The 22,700-nt window shown below is 37.2% G+C and overlaps 2 protein-coding genes across 2 annotated transcripts; one reads left to right on the top strand and one right to left on the bottom strand.

Annotated features, from left to right (window-relative positions):
- Positions 1-490: 490 nt before the first annotated feature.
- LOC130718439 (uncharacterized) lies at positions 491-7,457 on the bottom strand. The gene is made up of 9 exons (XM_057569029.1): positions 7,316-7,457; positions 6,996-7,233; positions 6,039-6,101; positions 5,752-5,791; positions 3,105-3,169; positions 2,769-2,885; positions 2,259-2,387; positions 1,547-1,619; positions 491-714 (listed from the first exon to the last, which is right to left on the bottom strand). Exons 1-8 carry the CDS (start codon positions 7,372-7,374, stop codon positions 1,560-1,562), a joined length of 771 nt encoding a protein of 256 aa, XP_057425012.1. The 5' UTR covers positions 7,375-7,457; the 3' UTR covers positions 491-714; positions 1,547-1,559.
- Positions 7,458-9,965: 2,508 nt separating this feature from the next.
- LOC130716731 (DDB1- and CUL4-associated factor homolog 1-like) lies at positions 9,966-20,206 on the top strand. Its single transcript, XM_057566742.1, has 14 exons — positions 9,966-10,506; positions 10,722-10,803; positions 10,893-11,009; positions 11,114-11,292; positions 11,446-12,328; positions 12,514-12,611; positions 12,955-13,378; positions 13,531-14,130; positions 14,212-14,400; positions 14,535-15,077; positions 15,355-15,465; positions 16,278-16,396; positions 16,505-18,116; positions 19,240-20,206. The coding sequence occupies exons 1-14, from the start codon at positions 10,160-10,162 to the stop codon at positions 19,870-19,872; spliced, it is 5,937 nt and encodes a 1,978-aa protein (XP_057422725.1). The 5' UTR covers positions 9,966-10,159; the 3' UTR covers positions 19,873-20,206.
- Positions 20,207-22,700: the final 2,494 nt, after the last annotated feature.

The raw sequence follows: 22,700 nt of genomic DNA, 5'->3' as shown, positions 1-22,700 counted from the left end.
TTGAGTGATTTGGACAACCAAAGATGCTATAAATTATTCAACATGGAATGTAAATGTAAATTCTTCATACGCTTAGAGGTTCATTTTTTTCATCCCTTTTAAATGCTTTTGAACATAATAGTAGACTTTTCTAGAATCGTACTATTCAAATTCCCAAAAATCCACTTCCAAGCCAAATGTGCATCTAACAATAAATAAACAATTGACGAATCTATCTATAAAAAAAAGGTGTAAAGAATCAGGAGACAAAATTTGGTGGAGTAAGGCTTAAAAAAAAGAGAGGTGAAGATAAAATGTAGGATACATTTTATAAATCAATATTATAATTAGTATTATTGTGAGCCCAGGTTATCCAACCGTCACTAATCCTTTCGCCGCATGACCTGACCACGAAATGTGTTTCATTTTTGTGGGCAATAATTGAACCCCAACCTCAGGGTTGACACTTCATGCTTAATCCATTGTTTACTTAACATTACAAAACTATAGATGATAGTACTAACAAATTTGAAATTAATATTAAATATCTTTATGCCAAATAAATTACGCTTCGAGCATACAAGTAAATATCTTTATGTCACTCTTTTACATGACAACTCTGCTAGTACACTACACAGATTGTTACCTGGTTGCATATAATGTCATCACTCTTTTACATGAATAGTTTAAATATAATTACAACAAGGGATGGGAGATTCTGAGTCCATGGAAGCCCTGCGTGGCAAAACGGATCATTATAAGCAAAATCCAATTGCACTTCCTTGTTTCTGACCAACTGATAAATTGTGATGGTTCAATCAAGTTCATTCATGTATGTCCCTTGAGGCCAATAAGGCCCACTGATTACCTTCATTTCTCATAGTTAGTTCTATGTTTATTTAACTTGCCAAAATCTTAAGCTTGAAAGAGATCTCGTTAATTTAGAGAAAATAATGTATATAAATTCTACAACAGGATTAGGGTTAGAAGTACTAAAGTACATCAAGAAGGAAAAATTCATACTGAGAATTATGAGAGGGAGAGGTATCAGAAAAAAGGCTTGCATCAATCAATCTTAGAGCTTAAGATTGTATCAGAAGATATACATTTAGTCACTACCTAATATATGATATAAAAGTATATTCATAACCATGAGTTTTCTTAGAATTTGGATTAGGCCTAACTCTGCCCCAAAAGCTATAGACCCGTTTATTGGGCCCACCTGCGGTCTACAGATGTCCAGTCATGCAAACTTCATGCTTCAAATGTTCAGCACTGAGCGAGAGGAGGTGTTAAGATCTCACATTGACTAGAGATATGCCAAAATAGTCCTTATTAAGGGTAGAGCAATCATCACCCTTAAATAGCTTTCAAGGTAGAGTTAAGCCTAATCCAAATTCCAATAAGTTTATTCACCAACATCTCTGGATATGAAAATTTAAGTTGTTGTGACAACTTAAACGCCATACAAGCATATAATTCATGGGAGTATCTAGCAAGTGCAGACATAAACAATGTGTACGAGAGCCAATGAGAAAATTAAAGTTAAAAGTCGATAGTAATGTACCATATCAGTTAAATTACTTCACTTTCGCATTCATTTCAAACTTCCGAATGTAATCTCTAGATCTTATATCAGCCTGCAGTTCCAATAGAGGTGTAAGTAAGGACTGGATACTTTGATTTTGCATAAGTAAACAAGAATTGGAATAGAGACAGTTATTCATAGTTTTTTTTTTTTGAAGAAAAAAATTGTTTCTAGGAGAAGTTATATGACAGAAAACCTAGACAACTAGTCTAATCTAAATATTTATTAATCAGCATCCAGCACTTGGGGAAAACAGTAAATCAATCTAGCTATCAATACTTGCTACACTGAACACTTGTAATATGGATATTAATAAATGAAGTGCAGCTACATTTAATGGATCATCAACACAATACTTTGCAAGATAAATTGAGTTCAACTACCAAGTAAAGGAGAACAAATACAGCCGAAGATAACTGTATCTTCATACCAGGCTGCATGGAAATTTTCTAGTGATTCCTAAAATACAAAAGTGGCCTAATACAATAAACTGGTAACTTCTGCACAAGAGAAGAGTTAATATTACTAGCTTAATAAGAGATAAAGTAAAAAAAATATACAAGGCATAAAAATGTTCAATATATTCTTATGGTTCATGTGTTTTTTTTCTTTAACTTCAATTGGCAAGTGGTGATAGTAAGCGTATGTATAAGGTAGATATCATATTCTTCCAAATGCAAAATAGTTTTACCTGCCGAATCAGCTCAGGCACACGATACTTGCAAGTCATCTGAACAATCGTAATGGCAGTTTGAAGTGATATCCTGTGACCGATTGATATAAATATTGGCTTTATGGATCCCTGTGTAGCTCTCATGGCCTGGAATAGGTATGGCAAGAAAGGAAGGAAAAAAAAACGTTGTCAATATATCAATAAGAAGTGCACAAACACATGGAGTTGGATTTTAGCAGCTTATGTAAGTTTAAGCTTCACAACTTGCTTTTCATGATTATGGCACACATGCACAGCCTTTTGTAAACAGCAGATTCTCACCAGCGGTGTTGTTAATCGTGGATAGCGGAAAATAGCAGAAAGCCAAAAACCGGCTAAGTCAAGCCCTCAGAGCGGAAAATAGTGGATAGCGGTGAGCCCTCAGGGCGCTACGCTATGGCGCCGCAATATCCGCTATTTGATAACAGTGCTCCCCAGCACACCATTATCATGAAAATAAGGATGAGTGCAAGTAATTCAAATTCTTACCGCTCCCCATATATGCCCGGAACAACCCACCAAAGTAATAAAATCTTTAGATGAATTTTCTTTGGCTCCAAGAAGCTTTCTCACTGTAGATTGATCAAGACCATCCACATGATGCAACTGGAACATATAAAGCTAAGGAAGTCAGGTATCTACTCAGTACTTCCTAGTTCTTAACCCGAAAAAGTATCAAGGTAGGATCGAAACAGTGAAATGACAGAAAAGAAAGAGAAAATCTGCAAAAGGGACATCAGCATATTGTGACACATGATTTAGATGAAGATAATCAATACGAATTAATCATAAAAAGAACCAATTAGTGATAATATAAATACTAACATTCTTTCCAATGCCAATTGTTGGTAGGTTGGCCATAACTCCAATATGACAGGCTAGGCCAAACCCTGAAAAAGTTAAAGGTAGCAAGCTAATTTTTTTTGTTAAATTAACTATGGAATGTCCATATAACTCAGAAGAATCTAAAATGATTTCAACTTTCTCAGGATAGTTATCCTAGATAAGGAAAATAAAACAATTATTTTAACAATGGAAAATGAGTGATAAAACTACTTGGTTCAGATGTAACAACCATAAAGTATTGCCTGAAAATGGCACTGATCTATTGAAGTACATTTCAACCTAACACGACCCATGTTTTGTCTCTCTTATTATGTGCTAGTCATGTAGAGCCAGTCAGCCAGCAACATGAATTTCGAAGAAATTGCACAGCTGATCAGTTCAGGTTCTCTCTTAAGCAACATTTTCCACCTCCAACTTTAATCTTCATAGTTCATTCCTCAAAATAGGCCTTATCTCTTCCAATCCTGCCAGTCAATCCAACCCAACACAACATCTGCCCCTCCAAAGCCAAAAAGGAAGAAAACTTGCTGAATTTCTAGTTCCTTCAATTCAAAAGTTGCCCCATAGGAGACCCCTTTGCACCTTATTTTATGTTATACCCTCAACAAAATAGGAAAGAGTTTGTGTTTTGGGAAGATCCAATTCCTCAACTAGATTTGTTTATATAAAGTTGCGTGTCTCCCCACAATGAACTAGAACTACCACTTTTCTCCCATCTATACTACCCCATACCTCGAGTGATCTTCTAATATGAACCATATAACTATGTACAAAGATAGCTGAAAAGTATCTGTCTCTTCTTCCAACTACTCACTTCCTTTTGCCTCTTCCTCCTCATTCTTCTTCAGCTTCTTTCAAAATCATAACTTGAAATTGCTTGTTCTTACTTCTCACAGTACAGCCATGACCTGGCCCAAAACTTCTCATCACATCTAAAGCAGTCTCCCTGTTGGAACATTTTGTCATGCATTTTGTCAAAAACAACTGATTGTCGAAGCAGATGCCGTGGCATCTGATTTCGTGAAGCTAGGACATCAGTCCTTTGCTGAAGTTTAATTTTGTGGGCCCTCTGAAGATTTGCTGAAGATATGTTTTTGAGTTACTTGAGGAGCAAGTAGCTATTTCAGAAGGGTTTTAATTGTTGGGTTGTTATTTGTTGAAACAATCTTTGATAAAAGATTTGTTTCTATCTTTACTTGGGAAAAACGCAACAAGATCTTTGGAGATTCTGTTTTGATTTGATTATTGTTGCAATCTGTTACTTCAGCCCAAGCAAACCCTAGTGCCTACCTGCTGCTGAAGTCTATAAAAAGGATGAAGACCTAAAGCTTGAAGACCACTGAAGCTAATAGAGAGAGATCAAGTGTTTTAGGGTTGTTCATTGTTCTTTATCCTTGTTTCTTGTGAACAAACTTTGCTCCATGATTCTATAAAGCAAAGTTGTGTTCTGTGTTCTTTAATTCTTCAAACTCTGATTGTTGATTGTTTGTTACCAATCACTGTGGCAGTGATTGAGAGAAAGGGAGAGGGACTCTCATACTTAGGTTGAGATATACTAAGTAGAAATACACTTGGGTAGATTAGGAAGTGAACTATGAACTGTGGTGTTCATGAGTGTCTGTAATTTCTGAATCTTGAGATAGTGGATTTCCTTTCTTTGGGTGCAAACCCTCCAGACGTAGGTGAAGTTTCACCGAACTGGGTTACCAATCTTCTGTGTTCTACTTTATTATTTTTCTGGTTTTGTTACTGTTAGTCAGTTGTCGAACCGGTTGTCCCAGCATCGCGTTCGACATCTGTCCTGTGCGAGAACTGTATTTACACTCCCTTTCGATTGTTCCACACCTCCCACAGCTCCAGATACGAGCTCTAATACCAGTTGATAAAACTGGAAGTAGAAAGCAAGAAGAATGAATTTTATTGATGAAATTCTAATTTTCCAACTCTGTTGTTGAAGCAGGTCCAGGTGAAGGAAAGAACGGAAATATACAATGAAACCCCATGGAGAAGAGTTCCAGGACCTCTCCCATCCCACCACTCAGATTCACAAAGGAGATATCCTTCACCTCTACATTCAGGTATTTATTTCCTAATTCTCTGCACCGAGATCACTAGTTAGTTGCTAACTGTTAGAGCCATCAGAGTTAGTCACACAGACAATTATGCAACTCAATACCCCTTAGTCTAATAAAACAGTTACACAATTCAGGGGCTTTGTTCCTTGCTCCTTAATTCATTTTCCTCACATAAACCCTCCTAACCAGTATCAGAAAACAGCAAGAAAGAATTTTATTGATAAACCCTTGTTTCCCAATTCTGTACTTCTACTCTACATTTGGCTATTTATTTCCTAAGCCTCAGTACTAACCTCACTAACTAACCACAATCAGTTAGTCACTAACTGTTACAGCTGTCAGAGTTAGTTACAGTTACACAAACAGTTAGTTACGGAACTTTCTAACCAATAACATTTGAATAATAATAAGAGTATCTTTGTAAGTAACATTTTTCATAAAACTAAGCTAAGTTCAAGCATATGATTCTTTTAAGAAGAAAAACTTCATCAATTATTAAAAAAATATAGCACATAAGTCTTTATGCAACATGTAATTGCATGAGCACTTGCCTCTGGGATGAAGTATTCCGTTCCCATCGACCATTATCAACTGTTAACAAATATCAAAATAACCTTCCATTCAGATGATGAAAACATTAGGTACAAAAACATCATATATCGCAAGAAAATCCAAAGTAGTTAATAATCCGTTAGAATTCTACACATTTGAGTTTTCAGAGCAGCTAACAAAATAGGCAGTCCAGCAAAGTAAAATACTGAATAATGAAAGGACGAGCAAGTTCCAAAGGCATCAAATGCCTTCAAATCAATATGTTTATATGACATGCATCAATTACCTGAGGGTAGAAAGGATTATCACTCCTTTTCATTTTCTCCAGGATATCTAGAAGAACTGGGGCCTAAAATTATAGGAACAATCAATATGCTCAAAAACTATTCCAGACACTTACAGAAAGAAAAAATAAATAAATTAATAGCTGAAATATATAATGTTGGTCGTAGACTCGTACTAGTAATTAATACATAAGATTTAGGATATCAATATTCAAAACATACATTGTTAATTATACTACTTGAGTTAGCAGGATCCAAGACTAGTTTGATTGACAAAATACACTCACCAACCAGATGACAGTTTCAATTATTTTTCAGGACTAATATAAGCAATACCTTCTCTATACAATAAGGTCGTGCTTGGGAGACCTTATTTGAACTTATCATATAACATAACTAGAGTGCTTACGCAAGTCTTTTGGAGATCTTATGTAAATAGCTTATGACCTATCCATAACTGATTTTGAGCTTATTTTCTTTAACTTATCGGATTAGTTTATGAATAAGCGCTTATACTTACTATATACACCTACCTATAACATATTTTAAACTTATCTCAGTAAACTTCTCAAATTAACACAAGAATAAGCATCTATTACCATAAACACTTTGGCCCGTTTGGAAGATTTTACTTGAGCTTATCTTATTGCATAAACGCTTATGCAAGTGTTTGGGAGAGCTTATGTAAATAGCTTATAGCCTACTTATCAGCTGTTTTGTGCTTATTTTTATAAGTTGTTCAGAATAGCTTACGAATAAGAGCTTACACTTATTTATAACCTATTTTCAACTTATTCCAATAAATTTCTCAAATTAGCTTATGAATACGTGCTTAGGCAATAAGCACCCCATAAACGCTTAATTAAGTTGTTTTCTCAAATGCACCCTTAATTAAACTTCTTACACAAACACACCCTAAATGGAGGGCTGAATAAGAAAGAGAGAGAGAGGGAAAAAACCTCTCTAAATGCAAGGAAACCAGGCACATAAGGGACCTCAAGAGTGACCAAGGAGAAGTCCTCATAAACAACTTGCAGGGTGTGAAAGTCCAACACCACAAGGGTGCCACACGCTCTTGATGGATCATCCTTTGAGAAGCTTATATCAACACCACCAACGTATCTCAATCCTGTGCTGGGTGCTTTCCACGGGAAACTATCCTCTGTTATCAGCTTTTCCCTTAGAGTATCTTGCGCTCTGAAAAGGGATGAAGACTGGTTAATGATTGTAAGAATCAAAACTTGGAATTGTGGGAATTTAGATTTTTGATACACGTAACGTTATCCAGTTCTGGTGATCTTGAGATGAGTCCTGTGGTGACTGTGATGGTTTTTCCATTGCTTGAATCTGAACACAGGTGATTTTGGATGCCTCTTCCTCTAGCAATTAGATTTCCCACCCCTCATTTTCATTTAGAATTGCCACCCCATTTAAATGTGGGGAAAAACCAAAATTGGCTCTCCGTGTTTTACTCTAGAGGTTGAACATTCGGACTCATCCGAATGTTCAGCGTTCGAACTCTGTTAATATTAGAACAGAACAATCAATTCAGATTCACTTTTGGAACAGAACAAAATATCAACACACGGAGCTCTCAAGACGTGCGACCCAGAAGCGACAAATGCCAAAAGCCACAATAAATCGCGACCAAAAGTTGGTGTCTGGACATCCTATGCCACCAATTGCTCTCCAATGGGAATACAACGTTGTAGAACCCGAGTCCGAATGGTGTAGACCGTATGAAGAGCGTTTGGAAAGATTTATGGCTGAACACACTGTTTGGATTGGTCCTCATGTTCCTAGCAAGAATGATTACATAGACATAACAAAAGATTGATAATATGATTCATGTTTGTAATGTTGTATTAGATTTGACATTTGAATATTTTCCTACATGTATTAAAACAATGCTCCAGTATTGTAACCATGTCTGTTTGTCCCATATATTTTGTCTCTGCATTTTCGTGTTTCTGTCTTTGTGACAGTATCTGGTTTGAGAGGTCCGAATCTTGAAATTTCATATTAATCAAGTTCAACAACTCTTGGACGTCTTAAAAAGGGGGGCGACAAATTTAATTATCAACCAGTCCGAACCTTATAGTCCTGGAGAGATCCGAACGTTATAGTCCTGGATCTTTCCACATCTACAATAAAGCATTTGAATCTTTTCACACATGTGTTATCAATATCAATTATTCATTTATGTTAATATACAGGTATTTCCAAAGGACATGACACCTCCACCTGAAAGCTTCACAAACATAACAAAAGATTAATATTAGTTATTTACTAATTGTATATTAAGGACTATTTGTGTAACTTTTGAAATACTTAACTTAGATTATGTATTGTTATTTTGCTTCACTTTTCAAATGCTTAACTTTGATTATGCATTGTAATTTTATTTACATTGGATTATGTAACTTTTCAATTTTAAAGTCATGTTATTTTTGCTGCAATTGGACTAAAGTCATGTTATTTTAACTGTAAGTAAAGCATCCGAACGTATAACTCTCGACGGGGTCCAAAACATCAACAATTGTACTGGTGTAGAGGTTTAAGTCCCGGAGGGTAGTCCAGACATTTTTTTAAAAAGGTTGGGGTGACAATTCTAAATGATGGGGTGGGAAATCTAATTCCCCTTCCTCTTGTCTTGTTTGTTCACTGCAATTTCTCCATTTCCCCAAATCAAACTTCTCTTGGTAAAAAAATTTGTTCAAAAATCATTCATAAACATCAATTTGGTGGAGTGATAAACTAGTAATGAATATGATATACTCTCTTCATCCATTTTTATAAAGTATGTTAGGATGCATTATGCAGTAACTATAAATTATTTTGGGTGTGATAGGTGTGTTGGGTGGTTTAGTGGATTATCAGGGTCGATGAATGAAAAACGATAGAGTTTCAATTGTAGATCGTGGTCGACGAACGAAGAAAACATTGATGTAGTTTCGATGCCACTACTTTGCTTTGGAACAAAATTTTAATGGCAGACTTTATAGAGAATTACTTAGCAAATAATCATAATATTATTATTATTTTTTGTTACAAATGATAATAATATTTACATTTAAAATTTATCGAAGAAAAAAAAATTAGGTACCACACTTTAACCACACCAAGTAGCAAGTACCATGAAGTTATACAATTTCATATTTATCCTTATTTAAAGTTTTTTTTTAAGTTAATCATTTGTGTTAATTGAATTCAACTATATTTTCTCCCTTCAAGTTTTTTTAACAAACTTTTCAATTCTTATCTCTCATAGTCATAGATAGAAAAAAAATTTAATTTTCAAATTATTATCTCTCATAAAGCGTAGGCTTATTAGCACTTTTGGTCCCCCACGTTTCCAAAATGTGTAAAAAGAGTCCCCACGTTTAAAAATAGCATAATGGTACCTCGACGTTAATCTCCGTTAGCAGTTTTGGTCCCCCACCTCATTTCCAAAAGACTTGCGTAATGTGTAGAACTTATCTCGAACGACTTTGTCTGATGGATAGGAGAAGTAGATCATAACTTGCAGAGAGCTCAAACTGCAGCCTCCGCTTGAAGGGCCTCCTTCGACTATCCATGTTAGCACAAGTCTATGACATTAAGTCCATAAATGGGTTCAAGATTCACTACTGGCCATTGACGACATGGACGAGTTGTGTCTTTGGTATCACCACCGGTGTAGTGATCAATTACAGCTTTGAGAAGACGACAAAGAGCTTGACATTTGAGAAATTACTCTACTGTTTCACAAGCTCATGGACTGCACTAGTTGAGTAGTTCACCTAAATTCTTTAACCGAGTCCCAACGGGCATGCCAATTTATATTCTGTTAGAAATAATGTCACTGGACCGGTTCGTGACAATTTTAAATATTTTTTTTATTTTACTAGTTTTCTATTTTTGTTTTATATAGGTTAGGGTTTTAATTAGACAAACAAACGGGGCGCGGCTGGACGGACGGACATACCCGGAACCGGAATAATCCGGTCCAGGCAGACACTATCATGACGTGAACTTTTGTCTCTCCTCTTTGCTCCTCCTGTCTGTCTGTCTGTCTCTATAAAACCAAACTCATCACTACACTTCACTTTTCTGTTCGCCGTTTCTCCATTCTCACAACACCATGGACGACGAAGCCAATCAAAATGCTCCGCCGCTGGAATTTCAGTTACACGACGGCGACGGTGAAGAAGAAGAAGAAGAAGAAGAAGAAGAAGAAGATGATGATGATGAATATGAACTAGATGAAGAAGAAGATGATGATGTTGATATTGATGTTGATGATGAGGATGACGAGGAGGAGGAAGAAGAAGAGGAGGAAGTGGAGGAGGGCGACGAGTCGAAGAAGGAAGAAGAGGAGATAATTGCCAAGGCGAACAAGCTCATGGAGATTATCACATGTGCTCCTGATAACCCTAAACCCAAGGTCCTTCATGCTCTTGCCTCCATTCTCGAAACACAAGAGTCACGGTACACACTTGCTCCTTCATTAAGCACCTTTTTCGTTTTAGCATTTGGTTTTTTGTTGCCATTTTCAAGATATGTTAATGCTTAGTAGTAGTATGCTTTTTCTCACCCCTTTGAAATTCATGATTTTGCTTGTTGCTTTGCTCCACTTAAGAACCTGTGTTTGCTATGTTGTTCCTATCAGCATTTTGAAAATTATATTAATGTTTGCAATGTAGATACATGGAAGAGAACGACCATTCTTCGTCCAGTAATGCTCGCGCTGCTCATACCATCGGGCGACTGGGGAGCTTAATTCGGGTATTTCGATGTCCATGGTCTTTATTTATGTATTTTGCTATATTGGTAGTATTTTGTGATAGTAATTGTGGATCTTCTGTCTGCCATAGGAGAATGATGAGTTCTTTGAGTTGATATCTTCCAAGTTTCTGTCAGAAACAAGATACACCACTTCCATTCGGGCTGCTGCTGCCAGGCTTCTCCTGAGCTGTTCAATAACATGGATTGTAAGAATTCCTTTCTAACTGTTATCCTAGCTTACTCTTAATAAGTTTTCACAATGCATATAGCATGTGCTGTCCTGTTGATCTGATGTAGTGTAAATGGACAGTATCCCTATGTTTTTGACGAATCTGTCGTGGAGAATATCAAACACTGGGTAATGGATGAGAGTACTAGTCTGTCCGCTGAGGAGCAAAATCTGATGTGTAATCCAGGAAGAAAGGAAGTCTCAGATACTGAAATGTTGAAAACCTATTCTACCGGCCTTCTTGCTGTGTGTTTAGCTGGGTATGCTCTGACAAATTGATTTTGAATTTCTTGTTCAGAAGTTTGGGTCTATTGTGTATATTTGTTCTTGCTTCTAGCGATGTACTGGCGTTTATCATGCTTATCTTACCCTATTTGTTTAGTTATAATTTCTTATATCTTATTTTGAAATAGGGATGAGGTTAGTGGAGGTCAAGTGGTTGAAGATGTCTTGACGTCTGGCTTGTCAGCGAAGCTTATGCATTATCTTCGGTTGCGTGTATTGGGGGAGACAAGTACCTGCTGTAAAGACACTAATCTTTTAACAGAGAGTAGGCACACATCTGGGAGTACTTCAATGAGAGGTAGAGATGATGGTCGCAGTAGATTTCGCCTGGTTCTGGAATCAAGTCATTATGATGATACAAGCATGAATGATGAGAGATCATTGGATGATAGAATTCTTGAAAGGAGTGATCATGATAAAATCATCAGTGGAAAAACTTGCCAGGAAGATTCTTGGCGAGATGGTGAACCCCCTGATCAGCTGAGGGAAAGAGCTGATATCTGTGTCATAGACACTGCTGGAGAGGATCAATGGAACTGTAGAGATATACGTGATGGAAGGATAAAATATGGTGACCATGAAGATAATGTTAGCGATGACTCTTCAAGACTGCAAGTGAACTGTGGATGGGGAAGATCCAGAGGGAAGGGAAGGGTCAATGAAGAGAATATAGGAAGTGAACCAACTTTGTCATATCTTGGTTCTTGTAGTCGATTAGTACAGGGAAAGTGTGTTAAAGATGGGAGCATCTTGAAGAATGCTGATACCAGAATGGTGTCTGATTCGGAGAAGATTGTTGCGACAAGCACGTCTGAGGCATATGTTTTCGACAGAGACGATAACGATGATTGTTTCAAAGAGTGCTATATTGGTGGTAAAGATATCTCTGCTCTTGTTAGGAAAGCAGTCCAAGCTGCTGAAGCTGAAGCTAGATCTGCTAAAGCACCTGAAGAAGCTGTCAGGGCAGCTGGTGATGCTGCTGCTGAACTCGTTAAAACTGCGGCTTCAGAGGTATGTTGGGAATCATTTAAAAATCTTGTTCATACATATATACATACATAGGTACATACATACATATTATTTATATATAAAATATGTATATAGGTTGCATGCATATGTATAGGTGTATGGATGTATGTATATGTTGGTACTGAAAATTAAACTTTGATGATAAAATAGTTTATTTCTCATGTCAGGAATTCAAATCCACCAATAATGAAGAAGCAGCTGTTTTAGCTGCTTCAAAAGCTGCATGGACTGTTACTGATGCTGCATCATCAGTTGAAGTTTCAAGGTATGTAATAAAACATGCACATCTGGATGCTGTCAGGAACAGTTGTAAAATTAGTTCTGTTAAGTCTCTGTAATAATGTCTGTTGAAAACCCTAAAATGTAAAACTGAACTTCATTGATTGAAAAGCTAAAGAGTACAAGAGGTGCTCTCAGTATTTATAGAGAGATTACAAAGCTTGTGGAACAAGCTAACTGAAGTAGAATAGATTCAGTTATCACTAACTGATTCTGTTACATGACAGCTAATACTAACTAACATGACAGCTAATAATAACTAACTTCTAACAGTAACTATATCAGACTGTATAGTATACTCTAATAATGTCTTTCTTGGGTATGTGCAGGAGCTCCATCATCATTAACAAGGAGACTGAGAATGCAGGGGTTCAAGACACAGAATCTTGTGAAGATGTTGAGGATTACTGCATCCCAGATACTCAATCACTTTTGCAGTTGAGGGAAAAATATTGCATTCAGTGTCTTGAGCTACTCGGAGAATATGTGGAAGTTCTTGGCCCTGTATTGCATGAGAAGGGGGTAGATGTGTGTCTTGCACTTCTGCAACAGAATTCTAAACATCAAGAGCCTTCCGAAGTTGCCTTACTGTTGCCTGATGTCATGAAGATGATCTGTGCTTTGGCTGCTCACAGGAAGTTTGCTGCCCTGTTTGTGGATCGTGGGGGCATGGGAAAGCTTCTTGGTGTTCCTAGAATGGCTCAAACTTTCTTTGGCCTTTCTTCTTGTCTGTTTGCTATCGGTTCTGTGCAGGTACTCATATTTTATAGTCATTGTTGTGAACTAAGGTGCATAATAATGTCTTAAATTTTACACTCCAGCTCTCCAAGTGTATATCCTTTGTTAGTTATCTTTCTACGAAGCTATTGTTATTATGTATTTCTGATTCTCGATTATAATTTCAGGGGATAATGGAAAGGGTTTGTGCTCTTTCATCTGATGTTATTTATCGTTTGGTTGAGTTGGCTCTCCAGCTACTTGAATGCAACCAAGAACAAGCTCGGAAGAATGCAGCATTATTTTTCGCTGCTGCATTTGTCTTTAGAGCAGTTCTTGACGCTTTTGATGCTCAGGATGGATTACAGAAATTACTGGGCCTTCTGAACGATGCTGCTATGCTAAGATCGGGAGTAAACTCTGGAGCTTTGGGCTTATCCAACTCAGGGTCACTTAGAAATGATAGATCGTCTGAAGTGCTGACATCATTTGAGAAGCAGATAGCCTACCATACTTGTGTTGCTTTACGGCAATACTTCAGAGCTCATCTCCTTTTATTAGTGGATTCCATTCGTCCAAACAAAAGCAATCGCAGTGCTTCTAGGAATATTCCGAGTGTAAGGGCAGCACACAGGCCGCTTGACATTAGCGATGAGGCAATGGATGCTGTATTCCTACAATTACAAAAAGATCGCAAGTTGGGTTCTTCATTTGTGAGAACACGTTGGCCAGCAGTTGATAAGTTCTTGGCGTGTAATGGACATGTTACAATGCTGGAATTGTGTCAGGCATGACATATCACATATGTAGTGCGCTCATTCTTTCTCTTGCAATTTGGTAATGACATGCTTGCTTTTTTTCTTTTACAGGGCCCTCCCCCTCCTGTGGAACGGTATCTGCATGATTTGCTTCAGTATGCATTGGATGTTCTTCATATTGTTACATTGGTACCTAGCAGTCGCAAGATGATTGTAACTGCCACATTAAGCAATAATCGTGTTGGTACAGCGGTCATTTTGGATGCTGCAAATATTGTTAGTAATCATGACGACCCGGAGGTAATGTTTTGTGGTAGTGATTGTTGTGTTTAGTGCATAATTTTTGCCCTGGTAAAAGGAAGATGTTAGACTTCTGACATACTGATTATGCTAATATATGGTATCTCATTTTTCTATTCACTACTGCATTTCAGATAATTCGGCCTGCTCTAAATGTATTAGTGAACCTTGTTTGCCCTCCACCTTCAATCAGCAACAAACCAGCTTCAGTTACACCAGGCCAGCAATCTGCTTCTGCCCAAACTTCGAAAGGTCCTATGTCGGAGACTAGAGATAGAACTGCTGAACGAAATGTCTCAGATCGACCTGTTAATTTTTCAAGTCAGACTGATACTAGGGAACAAAATGCAGAATCTAATGCTGTGGATCGAGACGGTGCTGCAGCAGTTAATACACAAACTGTTCTGGCCGCTACTTCAGGATTGGTTGGAGACCATAGAATATCTCTGGGTGCTGGAGCAGGCTGTGCTGGCCTGGCTGCACAACTGGTACAAGGATATCGTCAAGCAAGAGAGGCTGTTCGTGCTAACAATGGAATAAAGGTTCTTTTACATCTCCTCCAGCAACGCATATATTCACCTCCTGCTGCTTTGGACTGTCTTCGTGCTCTAGCATGTCGAGTCCTGCTTGGTTTAGCAAGAGATGATATTATAGCACACATATTGACAAAGCTACAGGTGAGCAACAATTTTCAATTTTTATTGAGAACTAAATCTTACTCAACTTAGCCTCTCTGTTATTCCATTACATCCTGGTAGCATGGTATTTAACTAATATGTATCTACTTTGGACCTAGAGTAACTATGTTGCAGCTTTTTACTTACCATCTCAATTGCTTTGATGTTGGCTTCAGTAACAAATTTTTGTTGTCCGGTGTTTAGTTGCATCATGGTGCAATATATGTTGTTAGATATCATTGAGATTGAATATCTCAATTTTGTGTCTGTGTTCTAGGTTGGGAAGAAGCTGTCAGAACTAATTAGGGATTCAGGCAGTCAGACACATGGAACAGAGCAGGGTAGGTGGCAAGCTGAACTTTCCCAAGCTGCAATCGAGTTAATTGGGGTGAGCATCTTCAAGTTCTTTTAATGAAGCTGAATGTTATGTTTAGAAAGTGTTGATTTCAGTAAATTCATTCTGGAGCTTAGTTGCGTATACTTGCATGTTTTCAGTTCTCTACATCTTTCCCTCTTTTTTATTGTGCATCTAATTATTATATGTTACAAGTTTTTCATCATTTGCTCAGTCTGTTGTGTTGGCTGGGGATTCAGCAGGGAATATCAGGTTTCATATATGTGCCTCTATAATCCCTGTTGCTCGCAATCTGCTATAACATAGTCCGAGTTGGCTCTATCAACATGATCAAAATGCCATAAGTTTAAGGTTGAACATCCTATGCTACTGTGTGTGAGGACAAGACTTCTAAACCTGTTCGATTGAATAGGATTAATTGTTTTTCCATGCACACATTAATTGATAGCTGTTAATATAATAGATTAAAATTGTCGTCATGATGTGCTTCTTTTTGTGCATATTTTTCTCCATTTCATTTGAAATAAAACTTCATTCAAGACTTTTGGGGCTTTAGGTTAGAGAAATATTCCGGATCTGTATTAAATAGTTTCTGTATCTCTTTTCCTTGTGCTTATGTGAGTCACATCGAATTGGAATCAAGGTCACATCTTATGGTGTCTAGGATTTTTCTTGCGTTTCAAGGTAGCTGTTAAATTTGTTTTGGGACTTAAGTTTTACATGTCGCAAAGTTTCACTTCCGTGCTTTATTTTTAATCTTGTTGATTAAAATGATATAGACAATATGTTGTCTGTGCTTTGTGAAAGCTGCTATTAATATGTATATGTTGAAATTATATTCGTAGGTTGTCACCAACTCAGGGCATGCAAGTACATTGGCTGCTACAGATGCAGCTACTCCTACCTTAAGGCGCATAGAAAGAGAAGCTATAGCTGCTGCCACTCCTATATCATACGATTCGAGGTATTCAGTGGTTTTTTATGATTAACCTTCCTACTGATTCCTATATATTATGCATTTCTTTCCGCCCTCCTTTTTTATGGTTCCTTTTCTTCTCTCTTTTGAAATCAGGGAACTTTTACAACTTATTCATGAATACGTACGAGCATCTGGATTGTCACAAACTGCTTCTATATTGCTTAAAGAGGCTCAGTTGAAACCTTTGCCATCATCGATTGCTCCATCTTCTCTTGCACAGCCACCCTCAACACAGGAAGCTCCTTCAGTACAGCTTCAATGGCCTTCAGGTCGTGCTCCTGGGTTTCTGTCGGACAAATTAAAGCTTAATGCAGGGGATGATGATGTGTTAGGATCCGATGTCAGCACAAGGATTGGTTCAGCTTTCACTTCAAAGAAAAAATCACTGATTTTCTCTTCTTCCATTGGTTCAAATTCAAGGCATCAACTTGATGATTCTCGGCAGTCATCTGTTAGAAAAGTTTCAAGTACTAGTAAAGGTTCTTCAGAAACTGCAATAGTATCAGAGACTCCGTCAAAACTTTTGGAGAAACATAACATCGATTCTGAATCTCAGTATAAGACTCCAATCATCTTGCCAATGAAACGTAAACTATCTGATTTAAAGGATACAAGAGTGTTGTCATCATCTAGAAAGCGATTAATTGCTGGGGATCATGGAATTCGTTCTCCTATTTGTATAACTCCAAATACGGTTCGTAAAACAAACTTGCAGACAGATGCTATTAGGTTTCCTACACCAAGTTCCAACCTGAGAAATCAGCAAGGACGTTGTTCAGTTGACTATGTGGATGAAAATCAGAACAGTATGTCAAATCTTGGTCAGTTTACACCATCCTCCGCAGCAATAAATGATCTTCAGCACAGCAACTCAGAGCGTATGACATTAGATTCTATAGTTGTTCAATATCTGAAGCATCAGCATCTCCAATGCCCAGCTCCTATTACCACTCTTCCTCCACTATCTCTATTACATCCTCATGTTTGTCCTGAACCCAAGCGAAGCCTTGATGCTGCTTCTAATGTGACAGCTCGTTTTAAGAGACGTGAATTTAAATTCATATATGGTGGGGTGCACGGGAATCGCAAGGATCGTCAATTTGTTTATAGCCGATTCAGACCATGGCGCACTTGTCGTGATGATGCTGGTGCCTTATTGACATGCATTACATTTCTTGGTGACTCTTCTCGTATTGCTGTTGGGAGCCACAATGGAGAGGTCAAACTTTTTGACTCTAACAACAACAATGTGGTGGAGAGCTTCACAGGTCATCAGTATCCATTGACACTTGTTCAGTCTTTTGTTTCTGGTGAAACCCAGCTATTGCTATCTTCAAGCTCTCAAGATGTAAGGTTGTGGGATGCTTCATCACTTTCGAGTGGTACTACCCATTCATTTGATGGGTGCAAGGCTGCCAGGTTTTCCAACTCTGGGAATGTTTTTGCAGCCTTGTCATCAGAATCTGCACAACGGGAAATCCTGTTGTATGATATTCAGACGTGTCAGCTAGAGTCTAAGTTATCGGATACTTCTACAAATTTTACAGGTCGGGGTCATGTTTATCCTTTAATCCATTTTAACCCTTCCGACTCAATGCTGCTTTGGAATGGTGTCTTATGGGACCAGCGTGTTTCTGAGCCTGTTCATCGCTTTGATCAGTTCACTGACTATGGTGGTGGAGGCTTTCATCCTGCTGGCAATGAGGTATGCAGAATCTTGTATCTGTCTTGTAAATAGAAAGTTTAATATTGTAGGAAGATTGTTTTAAAATGACTAAGTTTATGTGAGAAAGAGTTGCATGCAAAATATAGGTATACCATTTACTCATGAGTCTCAATTGAAGGGAATAAGAAATGTTGAAAAGTGTAAAAACTTTCTTATCAGGCTGTTTCGTAGAGGGTAATAGGAGGTTGAAATTCTAGAGGAGTAAAGTTTTGTAAAAGTGACTGTATGGTTCACTTGTAAAGGAGGTGAAATAAGGGGAGTAAAATTCTTCCCAATTTTAGGTGTTAATGTTACCTGTCTTGTGTCTATTGTTGTCTATCTCTTTTTCCATCTCTCGCCCCATGGCTTCCCTATCTTCTGTTATCTCTGCCTCTTATGACTCACTCTGCTATTGGAACGTGGCAGTAGTCGTACAAGCAAACAGATCAGTAACTTTTGTCGATGAGAATCAGTAGTTTATCAGAGTGTGTCATTCTTCATCAGACAATAGGTTCTAAGTGCAGTATAGTTAAGCCTAGCTGCTATTTTACATGCTTGGCTGATTAAAAGAATGTGTAGAATAAGAATTATTGGAGGGGACAATTCTGCATGGCGTCATGTGTTGGAACTTGGTTAGAGAATGGATAGTTGATTTGGAATCATAGAATGTATAGTTTTGTAGTAAGAATAAAACTCTGTGTGCGTGTTTACAATTAGATTGAATAATTAGATAAAAAAAAAATTTTGAAAAGATTTCTTTAAAAACATGTTATTCATGTAGATTACTTAGATTCATAATAGAATTTATACAGTACTGGAAATTCCGTGTCACTTAATCTAGAGATTTTGAAACTAAGAGGACTCATCTTAAGACTTGCAATCTAAACTTATTTTCTTGGATTCTAGGAAGATATACATCTACATAGAAGCATCCACAACACATATCATAACACATTAAAAGATGTCTGAAAGAGGGGTTGTTACATTATTTTTATTTTATTTTATTGAAGTATGATACTGATAAGTCTCTCGAGCATCTATTTTTAATATATCTTATTTTTTGTGTGTTGTGTATAATGTGGTAATTCTGACTATTTCTCATCCAAAATTGTATTCTAACCAGGTTATTATAAACTCAGAAGTCTGGGACCTACGCAAGTTCAGTCTGCTTCGTAGTGTACCATCATTAGATCAAACAGAAATAACATTCAATGCGCATGGTGATGTGTTATATGCAATCCTGAGGAGAAAAATCGAGGATGTTATGTCAGCAGTCAACACACGTCGTGTCAAGCATCCTCTTTTTGCAGCTTTCCGCACAGTGGACGCAGTGAATTATTCAGACATTGCTACTATCCCAGTGGACCGCTGTGTTCTTGATTTCGCAACCGAGCCCACAGATTCAATTGTTGGGTTGGTTACAATGGATGATCAAGATGAAATGTTTGCCTCAGCCAGAATCTATGAAATTGGTCGTAGGAGGCCACCTGATGATGATTCTGATCCTGAGGATGATGAAAGCGATGAAGAAGATGATTCTGATGATTCTGATGTGGATCCTCTTTTAGGCCCTGGATTTGGAGACAGTGAAAGTGATGTTGATGACAGTTCAAGTGAGCTTGATGATGATGATGGTGATGATGGAGATTTCATCATGGACTTCCAAGGAGGAACTGACATATTGGACATGGTATCAGAAGGTGATGAGGATGATGATTATAGATTAGTACTTGAATCTTATAGTAGTGATCAATAAGATTTTGGTTTTGACCATTAATCAAATGGTTCAAAAAACCTGTAATAATTGTTATTTATTTTTTTCATTAAATTCATTTTAGGGCGATAGAATTTTTCGCCTACAAATTTTGCTGCGCTAGCCTCTGCAAACGGATTATTATAGGAAGGAGCAATAACTGTACATATTATCTCTAAAACGTTAATTTACCTCGGACTTTGCAATGGGACTGTCTCTCGAGTTTTGGATCAGAGTTGTGTATCTTGTATCAGAGGTTTTTTTTTATTATTTTTGGGATTTTGTATTTTTATTTTATTAAAAATGAGTTGAATGTAAGACTTGATATATTTTTATATTTTTCTCTAGCTCATTTGTTAAAGTGATCCATTTATTTTGGGAATTACTATGTGCATATAAGTTTATTGAGTTGAGTTCAATAGGTAAGTATGAATTTTATGTAGGACAAAATGAGATTAATATTCATGGATGAATATTAGGTTTTTCATTATGGATTAAATAAGTTTGAGGGATGAAGACTTCTGTGTCGTTCAAGTTTTATGTCAGCTTTTATGCTCTATGTCAGAGGGATGAAGATTTTTGTGTCGTTCAAGTATGCTTGAGCTTGAGTCTTCATCGTCTAAGATGGTTGTATGATAGGCTTGGTTGACTCAGCGCATCATACTTATACTTGGTTTGAATCTTGTAGTCGTTAAGTCATGAGAGCATGTGCTTATAAGACATTTATGCTTTCAGTTAGTAGGCGCTCCTCATAGCTTCTGCGGAAGTGACGAGTTTGTGCTGATTGGTACATTTTCACAAGCCCCAACTAATCACATGTGAACAAGTATAATACTAGACTTCTGGTTGCTTGTTTCTAGTTACTTCCTTGGGAGCTAATCCTGATTCTAGTTACTTTCTCATGAGACTAGTTCCTCTTCTAAATGCTCGAGCCATCATGACTTTGAACAGCTTTCTGTTGCTCAGAGAAGAAAATTAGATTAAGTCTTCTGGTTCTGTGAGACCTTGAGCTTTGGACAATTTAGTATTGTTTTCCTGGACTTGGGACATCAGTTTGTTAGTGGTGACTTGTGCAACTCATTTGCACATTTGGAAGAGACAATATAAATAGGAAGAAGAGAAAAGAAAAGACATGAGATAGTGCACAAGCTAAGAGAGAGTGCACGAGCCAAAAAATAAAAGGTTATCAATATAAGAAACATATAGGTTGTTTAGACAATACTTTAGAGAGTAGAAGTTCTATGTCACTGAGAATATATTTGAAGACCTCTAAAAAAAGCAAGAGTTAAAAAGAAGAGAGACAATGATCAAATGAAAAAACACAAGTTCTAAGCCTTAGAGAGAAAAAACAGCTAGTGACTATGATCAAAATACTCTCATGTCGACTTCACAAGTTGATCAAGTCATATAGACTAGGATTGAGAGCATTTTGAATCGAATAGCTCTATCCTATACAACTCTTAAAGATGAATACAATCGTAGGAGATAAGTGAACTTCTCTTCAGTATGTATGAACGGAATCTCATATGACCCAAGAAAAGTCTATGGGAAGCTTGATGAGACTTGTATGATAATACATATAAGGAGAAGTGCTCAAAATACTTGTGGTTGCCTGAAATGGTAAACAATACTTGTAAAAGAGAAGTCTTGAGAATACTTATATGGTCTGTTTGTTTCGAGTCAATTTGGATGGAAAGATTAGGAGGGGAGTCATTTTGGGTGGATTACACTGTTCATTGGTGTTTGGATGTGTGTGGAAAAGTGCTAAAAAAGGAAAACTGACACATGGGTCCCTCACTTTTATTTTCCTCTCATCCGAGAGATGAAAACTGACAAAGGCCTGCAAATGTGTGTAAAGTACAAATATATCCAATACTTTTCAACATTTCTACGTGAAACATGTACACAAATTAGTAGTGCAATACTTTTAATTATAAAGGGTAGAGATGACAGAAAAACCCACACCCGCGGAGCCCGACCCAAACCCAACCTGAAATTTCGGGTGAAACCCGATTTCTTAGGGTTTGAGTTTGGGTTTGGGTTTGAGTTTCACCCGAATTTTAAAACATGTTTGGGTTCGGGTGTGGGATTGATTAAACTCGCACCCAAACCCAAACCCGAAAGTCTTATACATGTAATTACCATCCCTTATATATATTATTAAAGTTACTAAGTAGAGTTTTCTTTAACGTAAAAAATCCATAAACTATGTTGTTTATCAGCTTATGTTCATGAACTATATTTTTTCCTTTGTATTGGAAAGCTGATGAGGTTTAATCAGCTTATGTTCATGTTATTTTCGGGTCGGGTTTTTGAGTTTTTTGTGAGTTCGGTGCTCACATCAGGTTTTGGGTTCGGGTAACCCGAAACCTAGATGTTTGGATTTGGGTTTAACTTTTACACTCATATTGGGTATGGGTTTGGGTTTGAGTGTTAAGTTTGGGTTCGGGTGTGGGAATGGTCAAACCCGCACCCATGGGGCCCGTTGCCAACCCTAATAAAGGGTAATATAGCCATTACAAAAACAATACTTTCACTTTTCCTTTCATTCTCTCATCATTTTCTATTAATCCAAACAACTTCAAAATCACCTCATTTTTCTTTTATATTCATTCCTCTTATAATCTTTCCTCTTATATTCCTTCTTTCATTTTCATCTCTGCATCCAAACATAGCAGTAAGGTGTGTTGTTCCTTTTTTTATGATTGTCTACATTTTAGCTAATGTATCTGTGTGCCAACATGTCAGACACGATGTCGTAACATCTTTTCTATGACATTTGTCCCTGCGGAGCTGCTGTGTGTTTGGCTGATTTAATTGTGAAGCTTTGG

This window comes from Lotus japonicus, chromosome 5, assembly GCF_012489685.1.
Source record: "Lotus japonicus ecotype B-129 chromosome 5, LjGifu_v1.2".
Taxonomy (NCBI): domain Eukaryota; kingdom Viridiplantae; phylum Streptophyta; class Magnoliopsida; order Fabales; family Fabaceae; genus Lotus; species Lotus japonicus.
This window is presented reverse-complemented; position numbering and strand designations above follow the sequence as displayed.

Bases quoted from the DNA above. Each gene is read 5' to 3' on its own strand.
- LOC130718439 (XM_057569029.1), bottom strand. From the start codon at position 7,374: ATGGAAAAACCATCACAGTCACCACAGGACTCATCTCAAGATCACCAG. The intron at 6,102-6,995 runs GTTTTTTCCCTC...CTATAATTTTAG, and splicing joins GTTTCCTTGCATTTAGAGAG to GCCCCAGTTCTTCTAGATAT. The intron at 1,620-2,258 runs GTAAAACTATTT...TTGGAACTGCAG, and splicing joins TGCCTGAGCTGATTCGGCAG to GCTGATATAAGATCTAGAGA.
- LOC130716731 (XM_057566742.1), top strand. From the start codon at position 10,160: ATGGACGACGAAGCCAATCAAAATGCTCCGCCGCTGGAATTTCAGTTA. The intron at 12,612-12,954 runs GTATGTAATAAA...GGGTATGTGCAG, and splicing joins TCATCAGTTGAAGTTTCAAG to GAGCTCCATCATCATTAACA. The intron at 16,397-16,504 runs GTATTCAGTGGT...TTTTGAAATCAG, and splicing joins CCTATATCATACGATTCGAG to GGAACTTTTACAACTTATTC.